This window comes from Cervus canadensis, chromosome X (assembly GCF_019320065.1).
Source record: "Cervus canadensis isolate Bull #8, Minnesota chromosome X, ASM1932006v1, whole genome shotgun sequence".
NCBI lineage: Eukaryota > Metazoa > Chordata > Mammalia > Artiodactyla > Cervidae > Cervus > Cervus canadensis.
The window spans coordinates 38689237-38708639 of record NC_057419.1 but is presented as its reverse complement, the minus strand read 5'-3'; the positions used below and the strand labels follow the sequence as shown (position 1 = coordinate 38708639).

Below are 19403 nucleotides of genomic sequence, written 5' to 3'. Positions count from 1 at the left end.
TTAGGCTTTTCTGTCCATGAGATTCTCCAGGCAAGAATACTGGAGTGGGTTGCCATGCCCTCCTCCAGGGGATCTTCCCTGACCCTAGTATGTACCCCATGTATCTCATGTCTCCTGCATTGGCAGGTGGGTTCTTTACCACTAGCGCCACCTGGGAAGCAGTTCTTACTGACCTGTAAAAGCTTTAAAGTAGTCAGTCATATATGTTGAAAGGTTTTTCCCATTTTGTACTTTGCTTTTTATTTTATTTTGATGTACAGATGTTTTGTTTTTATGTAGTCAGATCTATCAGTGTTTTCTTTTTTGTGTATTTTGCCTCTGCCCATAGCTTTGGAAAGGCCTTTCTTACCCTGAGAGAAAATAAATGTCCACCTTTTCTTAAAATTCTAGTTGTTTTTCTTTTTGCATTTAAAACTTTAACCTGCTGGGACTTTATTTATGATGTAAGATAGGATACTACCTTATTTTTGCTCCAAATATTTTAAGGAATTACCTTGGACCCATTTATCAGATAATCTATTATTTTCTTGCTGTTTTGGAGTGCCACCTTTATTACACACACACACACACACACACACAACCACACTCACATGCTCATGATTTGGATTTTGGGTTTCTTAATTCTGTTCTGTGATATTTTACTCTGGGATTATCAGTTACTGAGAAATGACCACAGATGTTTTGACAAATAACCAGAAGGGTCTTTCTCTAGGTCTCAGTTTCTGGGTTCCTTCCACAGAAACTTGGCCCAAAAGATCCAACTGATACCCCAATAAATATTGTCAGATAATTTGTGATCCTGTTGGAGTGACCACTGTGACGAATAGTTGAATCGAGACTCTCAGTTGACATGTAAAACATAGAAATCAGGGATTTCCGCAGTCCAGTGGTTAGGATTCTGCACTTCCACTCCAGAGGGCCTGGGTTTGATTCCTGGTTGGTGAACTACGAACCTGCAAGCTGCTGGGTGCAGCTGCAGCCACAAAAAAACAAAACAGAAATCAGTTACATACCTATGGCTGATTCATGTTGATATAAGGCAGAAACCAACACAGTATTGTAAAGCAGTTATCCTCCAATTAAAAATAAATAATAAAAAGAAATCAGTTACATTAACTCATTAGCAAGCTTAGTCATAAAATGTTGTGTTTCAGTCACTATATTGCAATATTTCTGTTAAGTGGGAAAGATTGTTGTGAATAAGAGTACCTGCTACCTTCAGAGCAAGGAAAGGTATAATTCTTTATTCATTCTTGTGTTGTCCAGATGAGATGTTTTGTCTTGGGGTGATTCTACATAGACTTTGACTTATGGGTTAAAGGAGCTAAAGGCTTTGCTAATCTTGTATTTATTTGAATATGCTATGTGAAATTCTTTAGAAATAGAGAAAAGACCCTATTGGAAGCTTTTACCCTGATCTCTGTTTGGTGATTCAGTATAGGGTGAGAAGAGCCAATGGCTAGGTCCTATGAAAAACTTTTTCTTAGCTTGACATAAGATCAAAGCATTTTTCATTCTACTCATTTCAGACCAGGTGGCTGAATGTCATGGCACCTTTATATAGTATAGTGCTTTTGCTCAGTGCCCTTCCTTCATCCTCACTAAGCTCTTTAGGGGACAGAAACATCTAGTCAGTAGGAATAATCTGGAATTTTTTATGGCATGCTGATATGGATTGTCTTGTTTTCTGTTTTATTCCCAGTATCAGGATGCTATCTAGAACTCTGGTAATGTGTGTATATGGCTGAGGAAGCATTATGACAGTGGAGGGACCAAAATACAATGACACTGAAGTTTCTGTTCTGGGTTAGTCATAGTTCTGAGCCCATTGTTCTAAAAGAGAGCTGAAATTTTCTTCAAGCACCATTTGCCCATATGGAGGCCTGTTTGCCACTTTCCTGCCCTCTCATATATCCTTAAATTCTTTTTGTTTCAATTTATACTCCTTACATTGATATTTTTTGACCCAAAGAGTTTAGAATTATTTGCAGATGTGAAGATTTCCTTCTTGTAGTTCATGTTAAAATTTTTATTTTATTTTTTTATTTTTATTTTTTAGTTCTACCACTTTATTGCTACCACCCCATCTCCCTCCACCCTCGTGCACACATGCCCAGTCATGTAACCCCATGGACTGCAGCCCGCCAGGCGCCTCTGTCCATGGACTTTTCCAGGCAAGAATACTGGAGCGGGTTGCCATTTCCTTCTCCATAGATCATGTTAAAAATTTTAATTAGACTAGTCTTAGGTTTGATTTCTTATGGACCACATTGACTTGATTCTAAAATCATAATTATGTCAAAATCAGAAGGGACCTGAGAAATGGTTTAGTTTCAGAGGTGTCAGATTTTTTAAATAGTAGCCTCCATAATTAGAAACTAACCCAAGTAATAGGCTTCATATTATTTTATAGAGACAAGTTTGTGATTCTAAGAAATGTGCTTTTTGACGATTCATATGCTTATGTCCACACTGACAGGTATCTTCTTTATTGGGCTTATTTTCCTTTTGGCTCCATTCATTTCTTTTGAAAACATGAACTATGTTGTTGGTACAGATGCTTGTAATTCATACAAATCCTGAGGGTTTGCATTCCACAGGCAACTGTAGAAACCTAAAACACAATTCATACTCATCAGAATTTGTGACTTTCTCATGTAATTCCTCTGAGCTCAGGGCAGCTCAGCAATGGCAAATGAGGGCTGTATGAATTTGAGATTTGAACACCTTCACTTCCTTAGGAACAAATGAGTCTTTGGGCAACTATTGACTTATTTTGTGATGATAGCGAACCAAGACACTGTGCTGTTATTCAGCCCTGTCTTTTACTCTGTATTTGTGTGGGAACTTAAGGTCAGCAAGTTACATTTCTCTTTTTCATTTTATTTGTATTTGCGTCTTTCCATTGTTCCTGCCTGTCACAATCTGTGTGTCTGAAGTCTGTCATCCAGTTGTCTCCCCAGCTTCATTGTCATTTCCGAATTTGGTAGGCATGGCTTTTATTTTATTTTGGAGCATTTACCTTTTATATCTTCGTTCACACCATAGGTAGTCAGTGCTGCATGCAGACTAGGTACTCTTTGTTGCTTCTATTTGTTTCTTGTCTCTACAACATTTTCCTACCCATAATCAAATAGAACCAAATAAGTTTTCTATAGTTTGATGAGAAACTGAGCCCCTTTCAGCGTTTCCAAATTACTGACAAGTGTCAATTCTAATACCAAGAAGACAATTTTTCTGTCATTAGGAAGGTAGATGCATTTGAGATCAAAGTCTTAGAGGGGAGATGGCTTTGGAGGCTTGGTTATGTGTCCATTTCATATTAGTGAACATTGTAGTTTCAGTCCTCTTTGATGCTTTATTAGGCTATTAAGTAGGTCTTGAAAGCTCTGGTATGTTAGTATTTTGCAGAAGTGGTTTGCAGTTTTGTTGTTCAGTTTTTACCCTTTTGGGGTGAGTGGAAGGAGAAAGTTTTGTGTTCTTTTTCCATACATACGTTCCTGAGGAGCCAGAATTTGAGAATTACAGTGTCCAGGTTTGTCCTGTCAGATCTTTACAGCAAGTTTACACATTCATTAAAAGTTGTTGACTCAACAAGGGTGCCTATTGCCATGCTAAACTTTGAGAAGGAAACAAAAACCACATCAAGGAGCTTATAGCTTTGTAAAGGAAATGACATCACAATTTCTGGGCACTAGATTTTAAAAAGGGAGAGGTAGTGGAGGGCCTGGAAACCATGTTAGATGAAGAATGTTTAAGGGAGTAACAATATTTAGCCTGGAAAAGAGAGAACTTATTTTGAGGACATGATGGCCATTCTCTATTATGATTGATATTATCCCACCTTTTCCTGGTCTTTTAGGAAACAACTCAGAAGCTGCCTTTGATGCTTTCTCACCCTACATCCAATCAGATGTCAAAATTTCTCTCCTCTGGCTCCAGCATATTTCTCGATTCTTGCCTCTTCTTTCTATCCTCAGTTGCCCCCACACTATGTCAAGCCTTTGAAGTCACTGTCTGTACTAGTAGAACAGGTTCTTGGTCTCTGTTGCCTTTGTCCCTGTTTCCCTTTCTATATTATGTTCTCAGAATAATCTTCCCCCCAAACCTAGTTCTAACTGTATTACTTTCCTATTTAAACACTTAACAGTGGTTCCCAGAACCTAGTAAGAAAAGCCCTTACTCAAACTCTTATAATTTGGCCCCCAACCTTCCATCACTACCCCTTCCCCTGTTCACACTCTACCTTCTTTTCAGTCTTATTCAGTAGTCTTGGAACCTGTTCCAGGCTTTCCCAGCTCTTTGGTGTTCTTTAAATTGTTCCTTCATACAGTTATACAGAAGAGAATTTGTCATGTTTATACTGTTTTAGACACCAAAATAGGACCAGCGAACAAAAGAGATGGCCCTCAATCTAACAATTTCCTCTTGGATAGTGTTGTCTAATGATGAAAGAATAGAGAGCTTCCCAACATTGGATATATTTGAGCAGAGACTGGGAGCTAGCTGGTTTGGACGCTGTAAAGCAGGTTGCCCACCCCCAGGCTGTAGGTGCTAGACAAGAAGAGAAAGCATGGTTTTCTGCTCTGAAGAAACTTAAATCTACATGTGAGGCACCACACTTACTCTCCCCATGATAGCCAAAGTGATATACATACACACATGTTCATGTCATTCCTTTACTTAAAATCTTTCAGTGACTTCTTTCTGTTACTCTTAGGATGGATGCAGAAATCCACAAGGTCATGTATAATCTGACCTCAGTCTGCCTTCCTAGTCTGATCTGCCAGTATCTCCTTACTTCCCTGTGATCCAGATATTTTGTACTCCCACATATTTTGTTTCTTCTGTCTGGAATACTTTATCTATCCCTCTTCCCCTGGCTAACTCTTCATCCTTAAAGACTCAACTTAAATGTCACTTCCTCATGGAAACCTTAGTTAACACCCTCCTATCCCCCCCTCAGTAGGTTGGGTCACCCTGTTAGTCTCACAATCATAATTAAAGTTGTAATTAAATAGTTGTTTCTTTCATTATTGTAATTTCTAGGAACCATTTGATTACCTTTATATTCCCATCAGCTCTCATAATGCCTGGCACACAGTAGACATTTAGTTAATATTTGGATAAATAAATGAATGAATAAGACTTCGGGGTGGTGAACAACATAAAGGATGTTCAGTGTCAGGCAGGGAGGAAAATTTCAGGACAAGGGAGTAGTAACTAGAAACGAACAACTTGTGTTCAAGAGTTGCCGGCAGGTTAACTCAAAAGACGATTCTGTTATTGTATGCCAGAAACCAACACAAAATTGTAAAGCAGTTTTCCACCAATTAAAAAAATAAATAAAATGTTTTTAAAAGAGGATGATCTGTCTGATGACACATGGGATAGATCAGCTAAGAGTGATAGGATGATGGTTTTAGCAGTCTTTGACATTTTAGTTGAGATTAAGATTCTTTAGTTGCTATTGAATTATAGATACTTGGATGAGGGGCTCCAAGTTGGAGTTTTAGGAAGGCTTTTCAAATAATCTTAAACTGGACTGGAATTTGGAGAGCCTGGGGGCAGACAGACTACCAGCTAGAGCAATACAGCAGTGGTCCAGAGAAGGCAAGAGATAAGATAATAATGAGAAAACAAAAAGGCAATGACAGTGGAAATTAGAAAGAAAGAGATGGTTTGAGGAGGCAGTTAGGAAGAACATCAGCAAAACTTGAGGAAACACTGGTTGTGCACAGGGGAAAGGGGGCTGTTGTTTCCAGTACCAGGGAGATTTGGTCTGAAATTATCAAGTAGGTGGATGCAAAGTGGTCAAAACTAAAGGTAGATATTTCTAGAGGTAGATAGAATGTCATATAGGTAGTAGGACAATCCCTTTAAATCAGCAATTCCACCCACAGGTTGGACCTTTCCTGTGATTATGCAGAGAGAACATTTGAGGTTCCTCTTTGTCTATTCCAGAATGCAATTTTGGCTTTACTTTCACATAACCAAAATGCTTATTAAAGTTTTTTCTCCCAAAAGATCAATCTGTCCTTAAAGGTAAGTTCTATTTCTTCAGGAACAGAAAAGCTGCTGGAAGCTTTAGAATAGCAGTTTATCCTCACTTCCAGTTAGAAGGGTTTCAGAATGTTGGGCTTCAGTTTGGTAGTGCCAATCAAATTTTTTCATGCGCGTATCATTTGACCCTGCAGTTTCAATTCAAGGAATCTATGCTATAGAAATGCTCATACAAATACACAGAGCAGCACTGATTGTAATGTAAAAAATCAACAATTTAAATATATGTCAGTTGGGATATGACTGAATAAATTATGATCTGTCCATAATATGCAATACTATGCAGCTATTATAAAGAATGAGGTAGGTCATGATTCATGTCAGTATAGGTTGCCATGACATATCAGAGAATGAAAAAAGCATGTGAATCATTGTGAGTTGTTAATGTATATAAATGATATAAATATACAGAAAATAAGTCTGGAAGGATACATACTAAAACTCCTAACTAGTTGCTTCTGGGTACTGGGATGGGGAAATAATACAGGAATGTCCAAAGAAAAAAATATTTTTTAAAATCATATGCTACTTTTATAATTTAAAAAAGTGTAAACTCATTAGCTTTCTTTGCAGGCACATTGGACAGAGGCCTCTTTAGCATTTTCCCATGGAATTTGCAATTATATTACGATTTCTTTTTTTATGAAAGCTTTCCAACAGTCTTGTCCTACCTTCTTTTCGAGACTGGCTGCAGAATACTTATCTTGTCTTTTCCCTGAACTAACAAAAACAAAATTCAATTTTGTAATCAAGACCAGCAGTTTCAAACTTTATTTGGCATCAGACTCACCTTTATACTTTTCGAAAATACAGATTCTTGGACCTACTCAGTAAGTTCTGAGTCAGTGTGTCAAGTGCGAGGGTCCAAGATCCTGGTTTTTCAGAGGGCCCCCAGGTGGTCAGTGAGGAACGCTGTTTGGGGGAATGATGTCTGATTGTCCTCCTACTCCCACCCCCTTTTCTCTCTGTGATTAGTAAAGAGAATGAGGGCATGACTCACTATGGATATCTTTTGTGGATCACAAATAGTTGGGTTCATCTGAATGGGAAAAAATAAATATAACACAGTTTAGTAGACTTAACATTTTAGTAATAAATATTCTTTAAAATAGCCTGTTTGAAGTAGGACATTTGGGTTATAGAGGCTGGTCTGGTGGGCTTCTAAGGCAATGACTTAGGCCTAGGATATTCCTTCCAGCAACGGGTTTGTTTTGAGTGGAAGGGGAAGAGAGGCCTTGGCAAATTGTGAGGTCTTAGAATTCAGATACTGTTTAGGTGAAGCTTTTGTTCTTGGAAAATGATGCCTCTAATATTAAGATGAGGTACTATCTATCTAAAGACTATTCTAAACAGCTTTTTGTTAGAATTATTTTTTCTTTATTATAAACAAAGTTTGCTAATCAGATGCCCACTGTGGGTTATTAGCATCTCAAAAATGTGTTTAAAAAACATATACTCCATTTGCTTCCAACAATTAACCTTGGGAACAAAAGTAAATGGGAATACCTCTTAACTACCTTTCCAAGCCCTCAGTGAAGCTGGCAGCCATCAGTTAAATAAACCATTAGGTTTATTAGTTTGAGAACAGAAGCATCGACTTGGGCACAGTTTTCTAATTTGCTTCTCGTTTACCCAACAATCATTTATTCAGAGGCTATTCTGTGCCTACTGGACATTAGATAACTCTGCAAATAAAAGCCAGAGACTTGTGAGCAGCTAGAACTCTAACGGGATCATCTGAATGGGGAAAAGTGAATAAAACACTGTTTAATAGATTTGAAAGCTTAGTAGCATGTAGAAAACAGAAAATGACTTCCTTAAAGCAATAGCTTTGTTCTCTTTCTATAGTCTATTTTAAGTGGGCCCTCTGGCACAGTGTTATCAACCTTGGATTAGGAGCTTGAGGAAATGGTGGTTTGGTGGTTGTTTTTTAAAGGGTTTTTAAAGAAATGTAATTACTAAGCAACTGCCATGACCTGCTGCTAAGTTGGAGTTCAGTGGGCAAGTCAATTCCAAAGAAGAGAATATATAAACAAGTTGGGAGAGGGGAAAACAGCTTAAAGATAGATTGGGTGTTTTTTCCTGCGTTCAATGCATATTTCTGCCTTTTACTCATCTTGCGCAAGAAAGGGCTGCTTGGTCAGAAATCTCTTTGTTTCACCCGGTCTTCTCTCAGCCGGTGAATGGGGAGGAGGGCGAGAAAGAGCCAACTAGAGAGGGTTGGGCTGGAGGGCTGAGCCTTAGGGTGGGACCTGTGCCTGGGCGGCTCTGGAGGTAGATAGCCCTGCTGCTGTCCAGGGCTGCTGTGATAGATTGGTCACCGCCCTCTACCTTTAGATTGGGATGCCTCATTGATATTGATGTGTTGCCTTGTAACCCTCAGAACAGGGACATTGTCCAGCTGCTGTCTCTCTTTTTTTTCCCCAACATTTAATGGGTGAGTCAGTGACTTAACTGCTTCCTGCAGGATTTCAGGGATGGGAGTAAGTAATGAGGACAAATCACCATAACACCAGTGCGTGATGAATGAAAGAGCACACAAATTTAACCAGTTGGCTTCATTGGTACCAGAGTGAACAAAAAGAAACTTGGTTGGGAAGAGGAGATTTGTTTGAGCTAGAACTCTCTTCTCTCCCCTTTAGGCTTTTTACTGTTTCCCTTTATACCCAACTGAAGGTCAGGTTGCTTTGCTGAGGGAAGGGGGGAGTGTCAGGTGTTGGAACAGGTGTTCTGTTTTCTGCCTGTAGAGTCATACAGACTAGATGGGGATGCTTCTTGCCAGCCCTCTGTGGTGCATGAAAATGCTTTTGTGGAATTTTTCCCCCTGGAAATGTGTTTGTTTTTTTAAAGCAGTTCCCAACCTTCAACCCCCTAGTATAAATTTTGACTTTCTTTAAAATCAGCTTCTCATAATCAGCTTCTCTTTTCTATCATTTTCACAGTCTGTGCCTTAGAGATATCCCATTTTATGTGGCGATCATAGACCTGAAAAATGTGTGCGGTATGTGTGTGAGTGTGCATCTGTATGTGTGTGGTAAATGTGAATATCACATTTGAGATGTACTAGGAGAACGTCACAGTAAAGTAACCCTATAAAAAGCCTTTTATACTAGTTGTATGGATAGAGTTCATTTTCCTTTGTCAGGTTTTCTTAAATTGGGTATAAACTTGGAGTCACCATTCCAGAATGATGAGGCTTTTTCAGGCTGTGTGATGGTGTCAGTGGGCTACATAGTTGGTCACAGACTTACGATCACACTGACTAGATGATTTTGGAGGAGAGAGATGTCAGCAGACTTCTGGGTTTGGGAGAATTTTTATTTTGATGTTTGTTCAATTGTTACTGAAGCCAAAGACCCTGATTGTTAAAAGGGAGATAATTCAGGAGAACTTTGTGATCTCCTTTTCTGATTGTGAGGTTTGTTTTTACCTTTGTACTGCATTCCATTCTCCCTCCTCAAAAAAAAAAAAAAAAAAGTCACCTAGAAACAGATCATCTTTGCCTAATAATCATATAATGGCCTCGGGTCTTTTCCTGCCCTTCCACCCTGCGTCTCAGGGCCATCTGTTCTCTGCAATCCACTTTTTGGGAAAGTCTCCTTTCCCATCTGCTCTCCTTGGGCCTCAGTGTCTGCTCTAAAGATTTATGAAGGCTGCTCTGGAACCTCTTTCCAGTTATTTTTTTAAGGATCAGTAAGCTTTTTCCATTCGATTTGTCCAAAAGTTACTACTTTTTCAGGTGTATTCTTTCATTCTTTCACTCTGGGGGTGGAGAGAAATCTGTCTTTCTGTGCTTGCCGGAGGTACTCTGCTTATCAAAGCAAAGATTGACTGGGTTGGCTCTGGCTGCTTTGAAGCCAAGGGTCCTCCTGGCCTTTTGGCCGCTGGCAGATAGGCTCAGTGCAGCTCCTTGAGTTCATTCTTTTCCTGTCCTTTCCCTTGTCTCCCTGACAGAGTACAGTCGCTTTGAATCGAAGATACATGACTTGCGAGAACAGATGATGAACAGCAGCATGAGCTCTGGGTCTGGGTCCCTGAGAACAAGTGAGAAGAGGTCCTTGTATGTCAGGTAAGTCTCACTTCTGAACACCAGGCTTTGTGTGGCACGAGGGAAGCTCCGTGCCAACCCAGCCCTTCTTGTTTAACTAGTGGGATAGGGAGTGTGTACTCCCAGTACTAAAACAACACTTTGCACTGTGTGTTCAGGTTGTGTACTCTATGGTCAGTATCTCCTCCCTTTTGTGAGCTGGCTTCTTCCTCTTCACTCCTGAATTACTCAGTATGGGAAATTTTTAGTGTGCTCTCTAGTTGTAAAAGACTGTTGCTAGTCAGCATTCAAATAGCACTCAAATGTTCAAAGTACTTTGTTCACAATCTGTGATTTGAGGGGAAACTTGGCATTCCCACTTCCACATATGCATAATAGACATCAGACTTTGTATCTGAACATATCAGCTATCACTGTTCTGGTACAGGGTCTCTTTTAAGAGACCAAAGAATTGACAGGTTGCTGCGTTCTGTTTTGTTTGTTTGTTTTAAGTTGTGTTTGCTCGCTCCCTGCTGCACTGGTCTGCTGTAAATGAGTCATGGGACATAGGATGGGATGATGTACCTTCCACAGGAAGGGCGGGTGGAACGGATATATAGCAGTGGATTGCTGCTAAAGCTTTTCAGAGATACTGTCCAAGGTTGAGCTTGTGACCCTTGAGGCACGTTATAATACTTTGTCAGGTCAAAGTACAAACCTCTTGGAGAGTTAGATTGCTAAATGAACACTGTGGACTCCTAGAATTAGTGATAGTTTTCTTCTTCCTGCTTGGGCTTCTTGGCAAAACTCCAACAGTCTGGGTAAGTACATTGTATCCAAGGGTAAAATCCTCAGAGAAAGAAGTGGTAGGATTACTCCTCTGAGGCGGGCGCGCGTGCGTGCATGCATGCGTGTGTGTGTGTGTGTGTGTGTGTGTGTGTCTTCTGAGGCTTGTGTGTTTGTGTATGTCTGTGTGTTTGTGTGTGTCTGTGTATGTTTGTGTGTGTCTGTGTATGTTTGTGTCTGTGTTTTAATGCCTCTGTCAAACTCTTGGGTTGAATTTTTTCTAGTGGTCTCCGATACCAGCTGGGGGGCGTGGAAGGGAGGCTACAGTTTCTAGTTGCCTGGCAATGTGACATCTATTTTGTCCTTGGGGTTTGAGATGAGGATAGCCAACCAATGTAAATGCTAATTGCAGTTTTTCTTTCGGTGCTCGATTTTCTTTTTCCTCAGTTGCTAGTCCCTGACCCTCCTGTGGGGAGAAGAGCTAAGGGAGTCCAGATTTGAGCCTCAAGCCCACTAGACTCCTTCACGGTTCTTTTCTAGAATGAACCCTCAGCTTGACTCCCTCTGTGTTGAGAGCAGCTTTCTTCATGTTTGCTGTGAAGAGAGGAGAGCGGGAGGAAGGCTGGGCTACTCACTGGTGATCTTTTCAGTCTCCTGTTTTCTGTCACTCAGCCCTTGTTCTGGGTCTGCAGCCTAGATATTGGGGTGCCAATGAGGGGATTCAAATGTGCTGTTGCCTCCCGCAAAAGGGTAATACTTATGTGACTTGGTCAGGATTGTTCCATTCCCGTGCTTCCAGCCCCCGCAGATGTGGCACTCCAGTGTGCGTGGGAAGCTGCTCTTTAGGCAAGATGGTTTCTTTGGAGAGCTTTATTTTTAGATTTCCCCTCTCCGCCTATCCTGCGCTAAAGCTGTCCTTGCCTGGGCAGGGGTAGTGGGGCATCAGCTCCTGACCTACAAGACCTGAAACACCCTTCTCTGGTCCTGGCAAGGGGCACATTCTGTCTGACTCTGGGGAGAAGGGTGGAGACTGCACTCTGTTTCTAGTGAATCAGTTTATACAGTTTATATCATCTGCTCGTAACCTTATCTAGATAACATCTGTATCCTCAGAGGAAAGTAAATATGGTTTAGAATAGTGAACATTTGTAATCATTAGAATTCATCAAGGGAAATAATATTTTATGGCTAGAGTAGTGAGCTAAGGTATTTTGCTAAGCTAACCCTCTACCAAAGCTTGGAGCCTGGCTCACTCTACTGCCTTTCATGCCTGTTTTTGGCCTAAGGTATTTTGCTGAGCTAATCCTCTACCAAAGCTTGGAGCCTGGCTCACTCTAGTACCTGTTTTTGGCCTTTTTTTTTTTAACTCTATAGTGGCTTCCTTTTGTTCAGCATTTAAACATATTCAAGTTTCTTCCATTTTTGAAAAGAAAAAAAATTTCCCTTGATACCAACAGTCTTGTAAACTATTGTCTCGTCTCTCTTCTGCTGACCTAATTTGCCAAATTATGTGCCAGGAAACACTGGTTCCTCAAGATGTTAAGCATTGTGTGAAAAATCAGTGGTTCAGTAAGTTGGGCAAATGCAGGATTAAACAGAGGGAAATAGGATTCTTTACTGTGATTAATCTCAGGAGGGACTATACTAAGCAGTGTTTCCCCAAAGACAGGAGCATAGAAGCCTTATTTGGAGAAATCAGTCTTAGCATCCAGGCTGGAAAATGTTGCAGTCGTCTGTACTTGCTGCTGCTACTTCTTCAAATTGTCTCTCTTTCAGTAGGAAAGGAAGCGTGTATTTACTTTTCAGCATGATGGTGTGATCCCAAGCAACTCCAGAAGACTCTGGAGGGGCAGAAGCCCAACTCTTTTGGGGTGATTGGTTCAATGATTCTCTGCCATTGGTCTGACCTCTTCACCACAGTACTTTTCATGAATTTACCAAGTTTCTTCTTTAAAGGCTCTCTTTCTACCTTGCTGACCATTCTTCAATACCTTTCATTAGCTCTGCCCCATAGATAGCAGTGTCATTTATTTTCACAGTTTCAAATTCTTTCATCATGTAAATGACAATTCTGATCCCTTTACTGAATTCCAGACCTGCGTATCAACCACTTGCTGGACATGTGCCTGGAGCTGCCCTCCCAGTGCTTCAAACAAGCAGTGTGTTCCAAATGGACCCCTCCCCTCCACATACACACACCTACTCCTCTTCACTGTCCTTATCTTAATTAATTGCATCACCCTATCATGTGGAAAAGGGATTAGATTTGTTCTGTCACCCAAGGCGGATCTTGGTTCTACATAAGGAAGAAAGAGCTAATGATTAAAACTGTCTGAAAATGGAATGGACTGCTTTTGGAGATAGTAAATATGATCCTTTGTCACTGGAGGTGTTACGGAAGAGGCTGGGCAACCGTTTGTCTGGGGTTGCAGAGCAGGTTGAAGCTAATGATCTACGCAGAGGCTTTCAGTAGTTCCCAGTGTCTTCAGGATGAAGGGGAACAAACATTTAGGGAACACGTGCTCTGCATTAGGACCTTTGTTAGTCTCTTTTAATAATGCTACACAGTAGGTATTGTTGTTCTCATTTTGCAGGTAAGAAAACTGAAACTCCAGTTAGACAGCTGAGAAATTCCAAAACTGGAATTTGAACCTGGTTGTTCTGACCAGAATATGGTTCTCTCAGCAGTTCCCAAACTTACTGATAGGAATCAACTGGCATGCTAATAAACATACAGATTCCCAGGCTCCTCTCCTATCAATTTGGATTCACCAGGTTTGGGGAAATTGTTTTTAACAAGCAAACATAATACTTAGGAATGATGACTTATTTGTCACAATAGATGTTTATTTCTGTTTCACTTGAAAACTGAACATAACGCTTACTTTAGCTCTTGCGATATGCGAAGCAGTAAAGCACAGGCTTGAGAAATTAAGTGTGGTTGTGGGGGTAGATTCAAGGAAGCAGTAGAAGTGGTTCCTGCCCTCCAGCAGCTTACCATCCGCACAGAAGATAGTGTGCAGCAGGTGGTTAAAGTTAAGGAACCCTTTTCATGGGAGTTTCACCTGTAATTCTATTCTCTATTGCTTCTCCTTCTGACATGAGCCTCCTCCCTTCCCTTCCCCTGAGTCTCTATCCTCCTCTGGTGTGCATGGGCTTGCAAAACTATTTTGAAGCAAATACTACCCTCTTGCAGCTGCACCAAGGCTGTAGCAGGTGAAGCCCTGGGGAGCTGCAACTGCACTGACCACAGGGGAGATGGGATTTGTGGAGCAAGTCAGCAGGAGAAAGGACAGATAACAGTATTTGGAAAATGAGACTTGGTTTTAAAGTCACTAGTGACTTAATGGAAAGGCCTTTCCCATCCTTCACCGTACTAGAAACATCTCTTAAACAGTATAGACAGGGTGAGCAGAGGCCCTCTTTGTGCCCAGTCTAGGGCCTCTGCTCTTCTGGTTCATTTGCCTTCCACCCTGGAAAAGTCCATAGAAATATGCTTCTCCAGCCTTTCGCTCAGGGTCAGGGTGACCAGGTCAGGTTTAACTCAGGCTGTTCTGATGTGAAGGTACTGAAAAGACACGGGGAAGTTTAGTGTTCCAGAGACCTCCAAGTTCTATGTTCATATTTAATTAATTAATTCCATAGATAAGCAAAAGACCTTGTCCTCCAAACATTGCCAGGAGGTTTGATAGTACATTTGTGAAAATAGTTTTTGAAAGTCTGTTCCTGTTAACTTGGTTACATTCTTTGCAGCCACGGGACAGCATCAGGCATTGTGGGAGCCCTGGCCTTCTGGCTGGCCGTCTGCCATCCTAGCCTTCTTCCCGCTCTCGGAAGGAAATCATGCCTTATCTGTAGTCCTGATTCAAGAAACTGTCAGAAACATTGGCTTGGTCATCAAAGAAAGCTGGAAGATGCTCCTTCTTGTTAACAAGCATTTGTTACGCTACTCTGTGCTTAGCCCAGAGTAGCTTGAGGGGGTCCAACTTTGTCTTGCTCATTAATGAATTTCAGTTGTAGATTAAGATGCCAACAAGGTATAATATTGGCAGGCTTCACTATCTGACACAATTTGGAAGTGATGATGATCTGCATCTTAAAAAGCAACAAGAATTTATATAGTGTTGGGTGCTACCAGAGTATGGGACAGTTTCATGTATCAGTGATTCTGGAACTGCCTGTCGTATACCCCAGACACCAGTCCTAGACTCATCATCACCTCAGCTGATCCAACAGGTGCTGTGAACCCTGAATATTCACACATCATGAATCTGTCAATGCCCCTCTAACTTCATAACTGCACTCTAAGGCCTGAGATCCTGAGGCAGGCTGAGGAGAACAGTGTCCTTCCCTGTTCTCCATGTTCCCTTCTTCAAGATGTGCCAGGGACTCCTGACTGGCTGCCAGTTGCATTTGCTCCTCTTGTGATGGCCCATCTTGTGTCTACTTAAGTACTCAAGTTTGGGGTTTTGAGTTGCTCTTCAGAAGCTGCTAGAAACTTTGACTCTCACGCTAAGGTCAAGGGATGATGAATTACTGCCACCTCATAGCTCTCTGTGTATCCTTTAGATGGACCAGGTAAGGGAGGGGCTGCTCAACTTTTAAGTAATATTGCCTTTTATCAGGTACTTTCTGTCTCAGGTAGCTTGGGCTACTACAACAAAATACCATAGGCTTGAGTAGCTTGAACAACAACCATATATTTCTCATAGTTCTGGAGCTGGGAAGTCCCAAGTTCTAGGCTCTGGCAAATTCAGGTTCTGTTGAGCCCCCCACTCCCCCCACCTTCTTGCTGTGTCCTCACATGGCCTTTCCTGAGTGTGTTTTGAGGAAAGAGCCAGGTCTCTCCTGTCTTCCTCTTCTCATAAAGGCAGTAATGTTAGGATGAGGATCCTTCCCTCATGACCTCATCTAAACCTAGTTACCTCCCAAAGGCCCCACCTCCAGTCACCATCACATTAGGGGTTAGGGCTTCAACATATGAACTTGAAAGTGGGGCACCCAAATATTCAGCCCATAACGCTGACCAAAGGAAGAAAGCAGAATCTCCCAACTGGTATGGGAGGGATATATCAATACTGTGGAAGAACATGGGACTTCCCAGGTGGCTCAAATGGTAAAGACTTTGTCTGCAATGTGGGAGACCTGGGTTCAGTCCCTGAGTGGGGAAGATCCCCTGGAGAAGGAAATGGCAACCCAGTCCAGTATTCTTGCCTGGAGACTTCCATGGACAGAGGAGCCTGGTGGGCTGTAGTCCATGGGGTCAGAAAGAGTTGGACACGACTGAGTGACTAACACTTTTACTTTCATGGAAGAACCTGTTGGGGGGTGGTAACTGGTAGGGTGTTCTGTGCTCCCTACCCCAGCTTAGTCTAATCACATTCGCAAATATCATACATGGCCTTAGTCCTCAAAGGGCTGATGGTTTATATCCCCCAAAGGGATATAATATGAAAGATTAAAAAACTACAAGAATGAAATAGCAATAAACAGAAAATATTAAGAAAGATCACTGCTAAATACATAATATGAATTTGAAAGAAGGAAATTTGGAGCGGGCACAGTCACAGACAAGGGTGGGACTTGGGTTATGCCCCAGAGGAGCTGCCTGCATTGGCAGCAGATTCTGTACCACTGAACTACCAGGGAAGTTAGTGGGCATCTCTTAGGGGATACTATTTGAAAGATCACCACTTAAACAACATATATTTCAAGACCTTTGATGATGCTTTCTCCTTAGGAAACACAGTGGCATTTAAAGCTGATGTGCTGAAACTTAGCTTGGGAACTTCGAGGGGACAGGCAGAGCCTCCCAGGCCAGGCAGATGGCTGGAGTCACAGACAGAGAGGTGGTCACACTACTAGGTGAGCACACGGAAGCAGCTACTTGCCTTTGAGGCTGAAGTGCTGTTGTTTGCTCTGAGAAACCTGCCTGACCAGTTTCCTGCCATTTTCTTCGCATTCCTATTCCCTAACACACAGGGGTGACTGGGCCAGATGCTTTTGCGTTTTCTGAATCTTTCAGACCCAAAATTTAAAATTTAGGACCTAAACTGCAGAGACTTTGGGCCTAGTAATCTGTTTACTTTGAGCTGATTATGTTTCTGCTATCCCTCTTGGCAGTGAGGTCCCAGCTGAAAAGAAGATTAGGCAAAGTCCCCTAGAGCGCATACATCATCCCTGTAGGCAGCTCTTGTTGTTGTTGCTTAGTTGATCAGTCGTGTCCGACTCTTTGTGAATCCATGGGGTCAGGAAGATCCCCTGGAGAAGGAAATGGCAACGTACTCCAGTATTCTTGCCTGGAGAGTCCCATGGACAGGAGCCTGGCAGGCTACAATCCATGGGGTCACAGGCAGTGGTATTTAAAGCTGATGTGCTGAAACTTAGCTTGGGAACTCCAACCTGCAGACCCTGGGAAGTGAGCATCTGCTTTTTGTGCTGGTGTGTCGTGGTTCCAGAAGGTGGCTTCATTACCTGCTTTCTGTTTTTATGTGCCACATTTTCCCTGGGACATGCTCTTTACCCGCTCTTAAGACAAGTCAGTATTTTTTGGCCTGGCCATGATATTTGACAAGTGGCTCTCCTTTGCTTTACAGAGGTGCATGGACATATCCAGGGTTGAAGAATAATCTTTTGTGTAGACCACTTGCTGTGCTCTTAGGCTGTGGATGATAAGCTTTGTTCTCTCCTGTTTCCTTCTGACCTGACCAGTCCTTAACTTGGAGACCCCCATGAAATTCTTTTTATTTAGACCAGAAAAGGTGAGGAGTTGCTGAGGTTTCTAGTCTCCCAGCACAGTCTCTTGTCAACAAGCTCACACATGAGATGGGACCAAGGTGACAGAGTCATTAATTATGGTCTTTCTTTCGGTGTCCAGAGATACATAGGTGTTACTTTTTCCTTCCTGCTCATCCTTGGTTTGAGTCAGAGGTTGGAAAGGTTGGTCGCTGTGTCATCTGGGCTCTGCATGTGTAGGATTTTTGGCTCTGGAACAGTGGTTTAGTCTGATTTAAAAGGGGTGGTATGTTATTGCATGTGATTTTCCTGAGTGCTTGCCCTAAGGATAAAAAGGGGCAGGCAGGAGGATATATTCTTGTTGTGGAGAAAGGTGCCCTTTGATCCTCTTACCAAGCCTGACTGGAAGCCTTTGTAACAAGGTGCCAATCCCTGTCACTTCCTTATGTTTCTAGGCTGTTGATAAGAGAGACTGTTACTGCTAGATGGCTACAGTTTAGCATGCTTCTTAAAGATCTTAGGTAGGTAGTCGATATTTTTTCAAAGTTTATTAAGGGCTAGGGCTGATTTACATACTTTTTCCTTTACATGAAATGTATGTCATTTGAAAGGTGGTTTCACTTTACTACTCAGGCCTATTCTTTTAGTGAATTGCCTTCCATATAAAAGTTTAGCCCAGTAACGATATTAAAAAAAAAGAAAGCAGAGGCAATGAAGTCAGTCACAAAGGCCTCCTAAATGAATGCCAGACTCCTTAGCTAGACTCCAGGTTGTCCACAGGCAGGCCCTGGCCTGCTGCTCTCCCTAATGCCCTGCTGTGTGGCCAAACGTGGATACTGGTGACCCCAGCACGCACCCTGGGCTGCTTGCCTCGGAGTCTCTGCTTATGCTGTTACTTCTCACGGGAAGGGCCTCTCCCTGTCTGTCTTTTGAAACCTGAACCCTGTTGAGGCCCAGTTCAAAAGTCAACACTTCCTCATAGATTCTCCAAGCTCGATATGACCTATGCTCCCTCCGAAGACTTTGAGGCCTTGGTTTGTCCTGCCCTGTGCCTCTCGCTATAACACACTGCACAAGGCCAAGACTGATTTTGCTTCTGTATCTCCCGTCGATCAAACACAGTGCTGCCAGTTAAAGTCAGTGAGTATGTAAATAATGGAAGAAAGGTATTTTCCAGACATAGCCAAGTGGACAGTTAGCTTTTTTTTTCCTTTTTTAAAAAATGTGACCTTGACTTAGACCTCACAGACTTTTTCTGAGATTTAAGAGCCCTGGTCTATGAGTTGACCACCAAACAACTCTAGATGAGGCCCTGTGCATCTCTGGGACTGGTTTTCATTGTTTGTGAGAAACTTTTCCAGCTCTTAGTCAAACAAAATTTCAGCAGGAAGAGATTTGGAAAACAAAGCAAGATCACGACAATGGAAGGACTGTTGAAAGAATTTTGAATGTTTAGCCTGGTAGAGAAGACCTAGGAAAGACTGAGACTCATTAAATGCTTGCACTGAAAAGAAATTTAGAGAATATCAAAGGGATTTTCTTTCTTAGATAGCAAGTGGGATGAAATGACCTTTGAGGCTTTGATGTTCTACAAAGCTCTGTACTCATTTGCAGTTCCAATTGATAGAAAAAGAAATTCTTGTTAATTCACCTTTTACATTCTCAACTGAGAATGATATTGTAGTTCAGAATTTCAAATACAACTATTGTGTTGCTATGTTTTTGACAAAATCATGGTTTAAAAAAGGCATTGTCCATTCTGTTGTTCAGTATTTCTCATTCACAAATTTAT

General features: G+C 41.6%; 1 protein-coding gene across 5 annotated transcripts in view; it reads left to right on the top strand.

Annotated features, from left to right (window-relative positions):
- The window catches only part of DLG3 (discs large MAGUK scaffold protein 3), a 54633-nt gene that overhangs the window by 19143 nt on the left and 16087 nt on the right, over window positions 1-19403 (top strand). For all 5 annotated transcript variants that reach the window (XM_043458631.1, XM_043458630.1, XM_043458629.1 and 2 more), the window contains one exon: window positions 10018-10132. In XM_043458631.1, the coding sequence (XP_043314566.1) occupies window positions 10018-10132 (115 nt within the window). The remainder of the gene's footprint in view (window positions 1-10017; window positions 10133-19403) is intronic.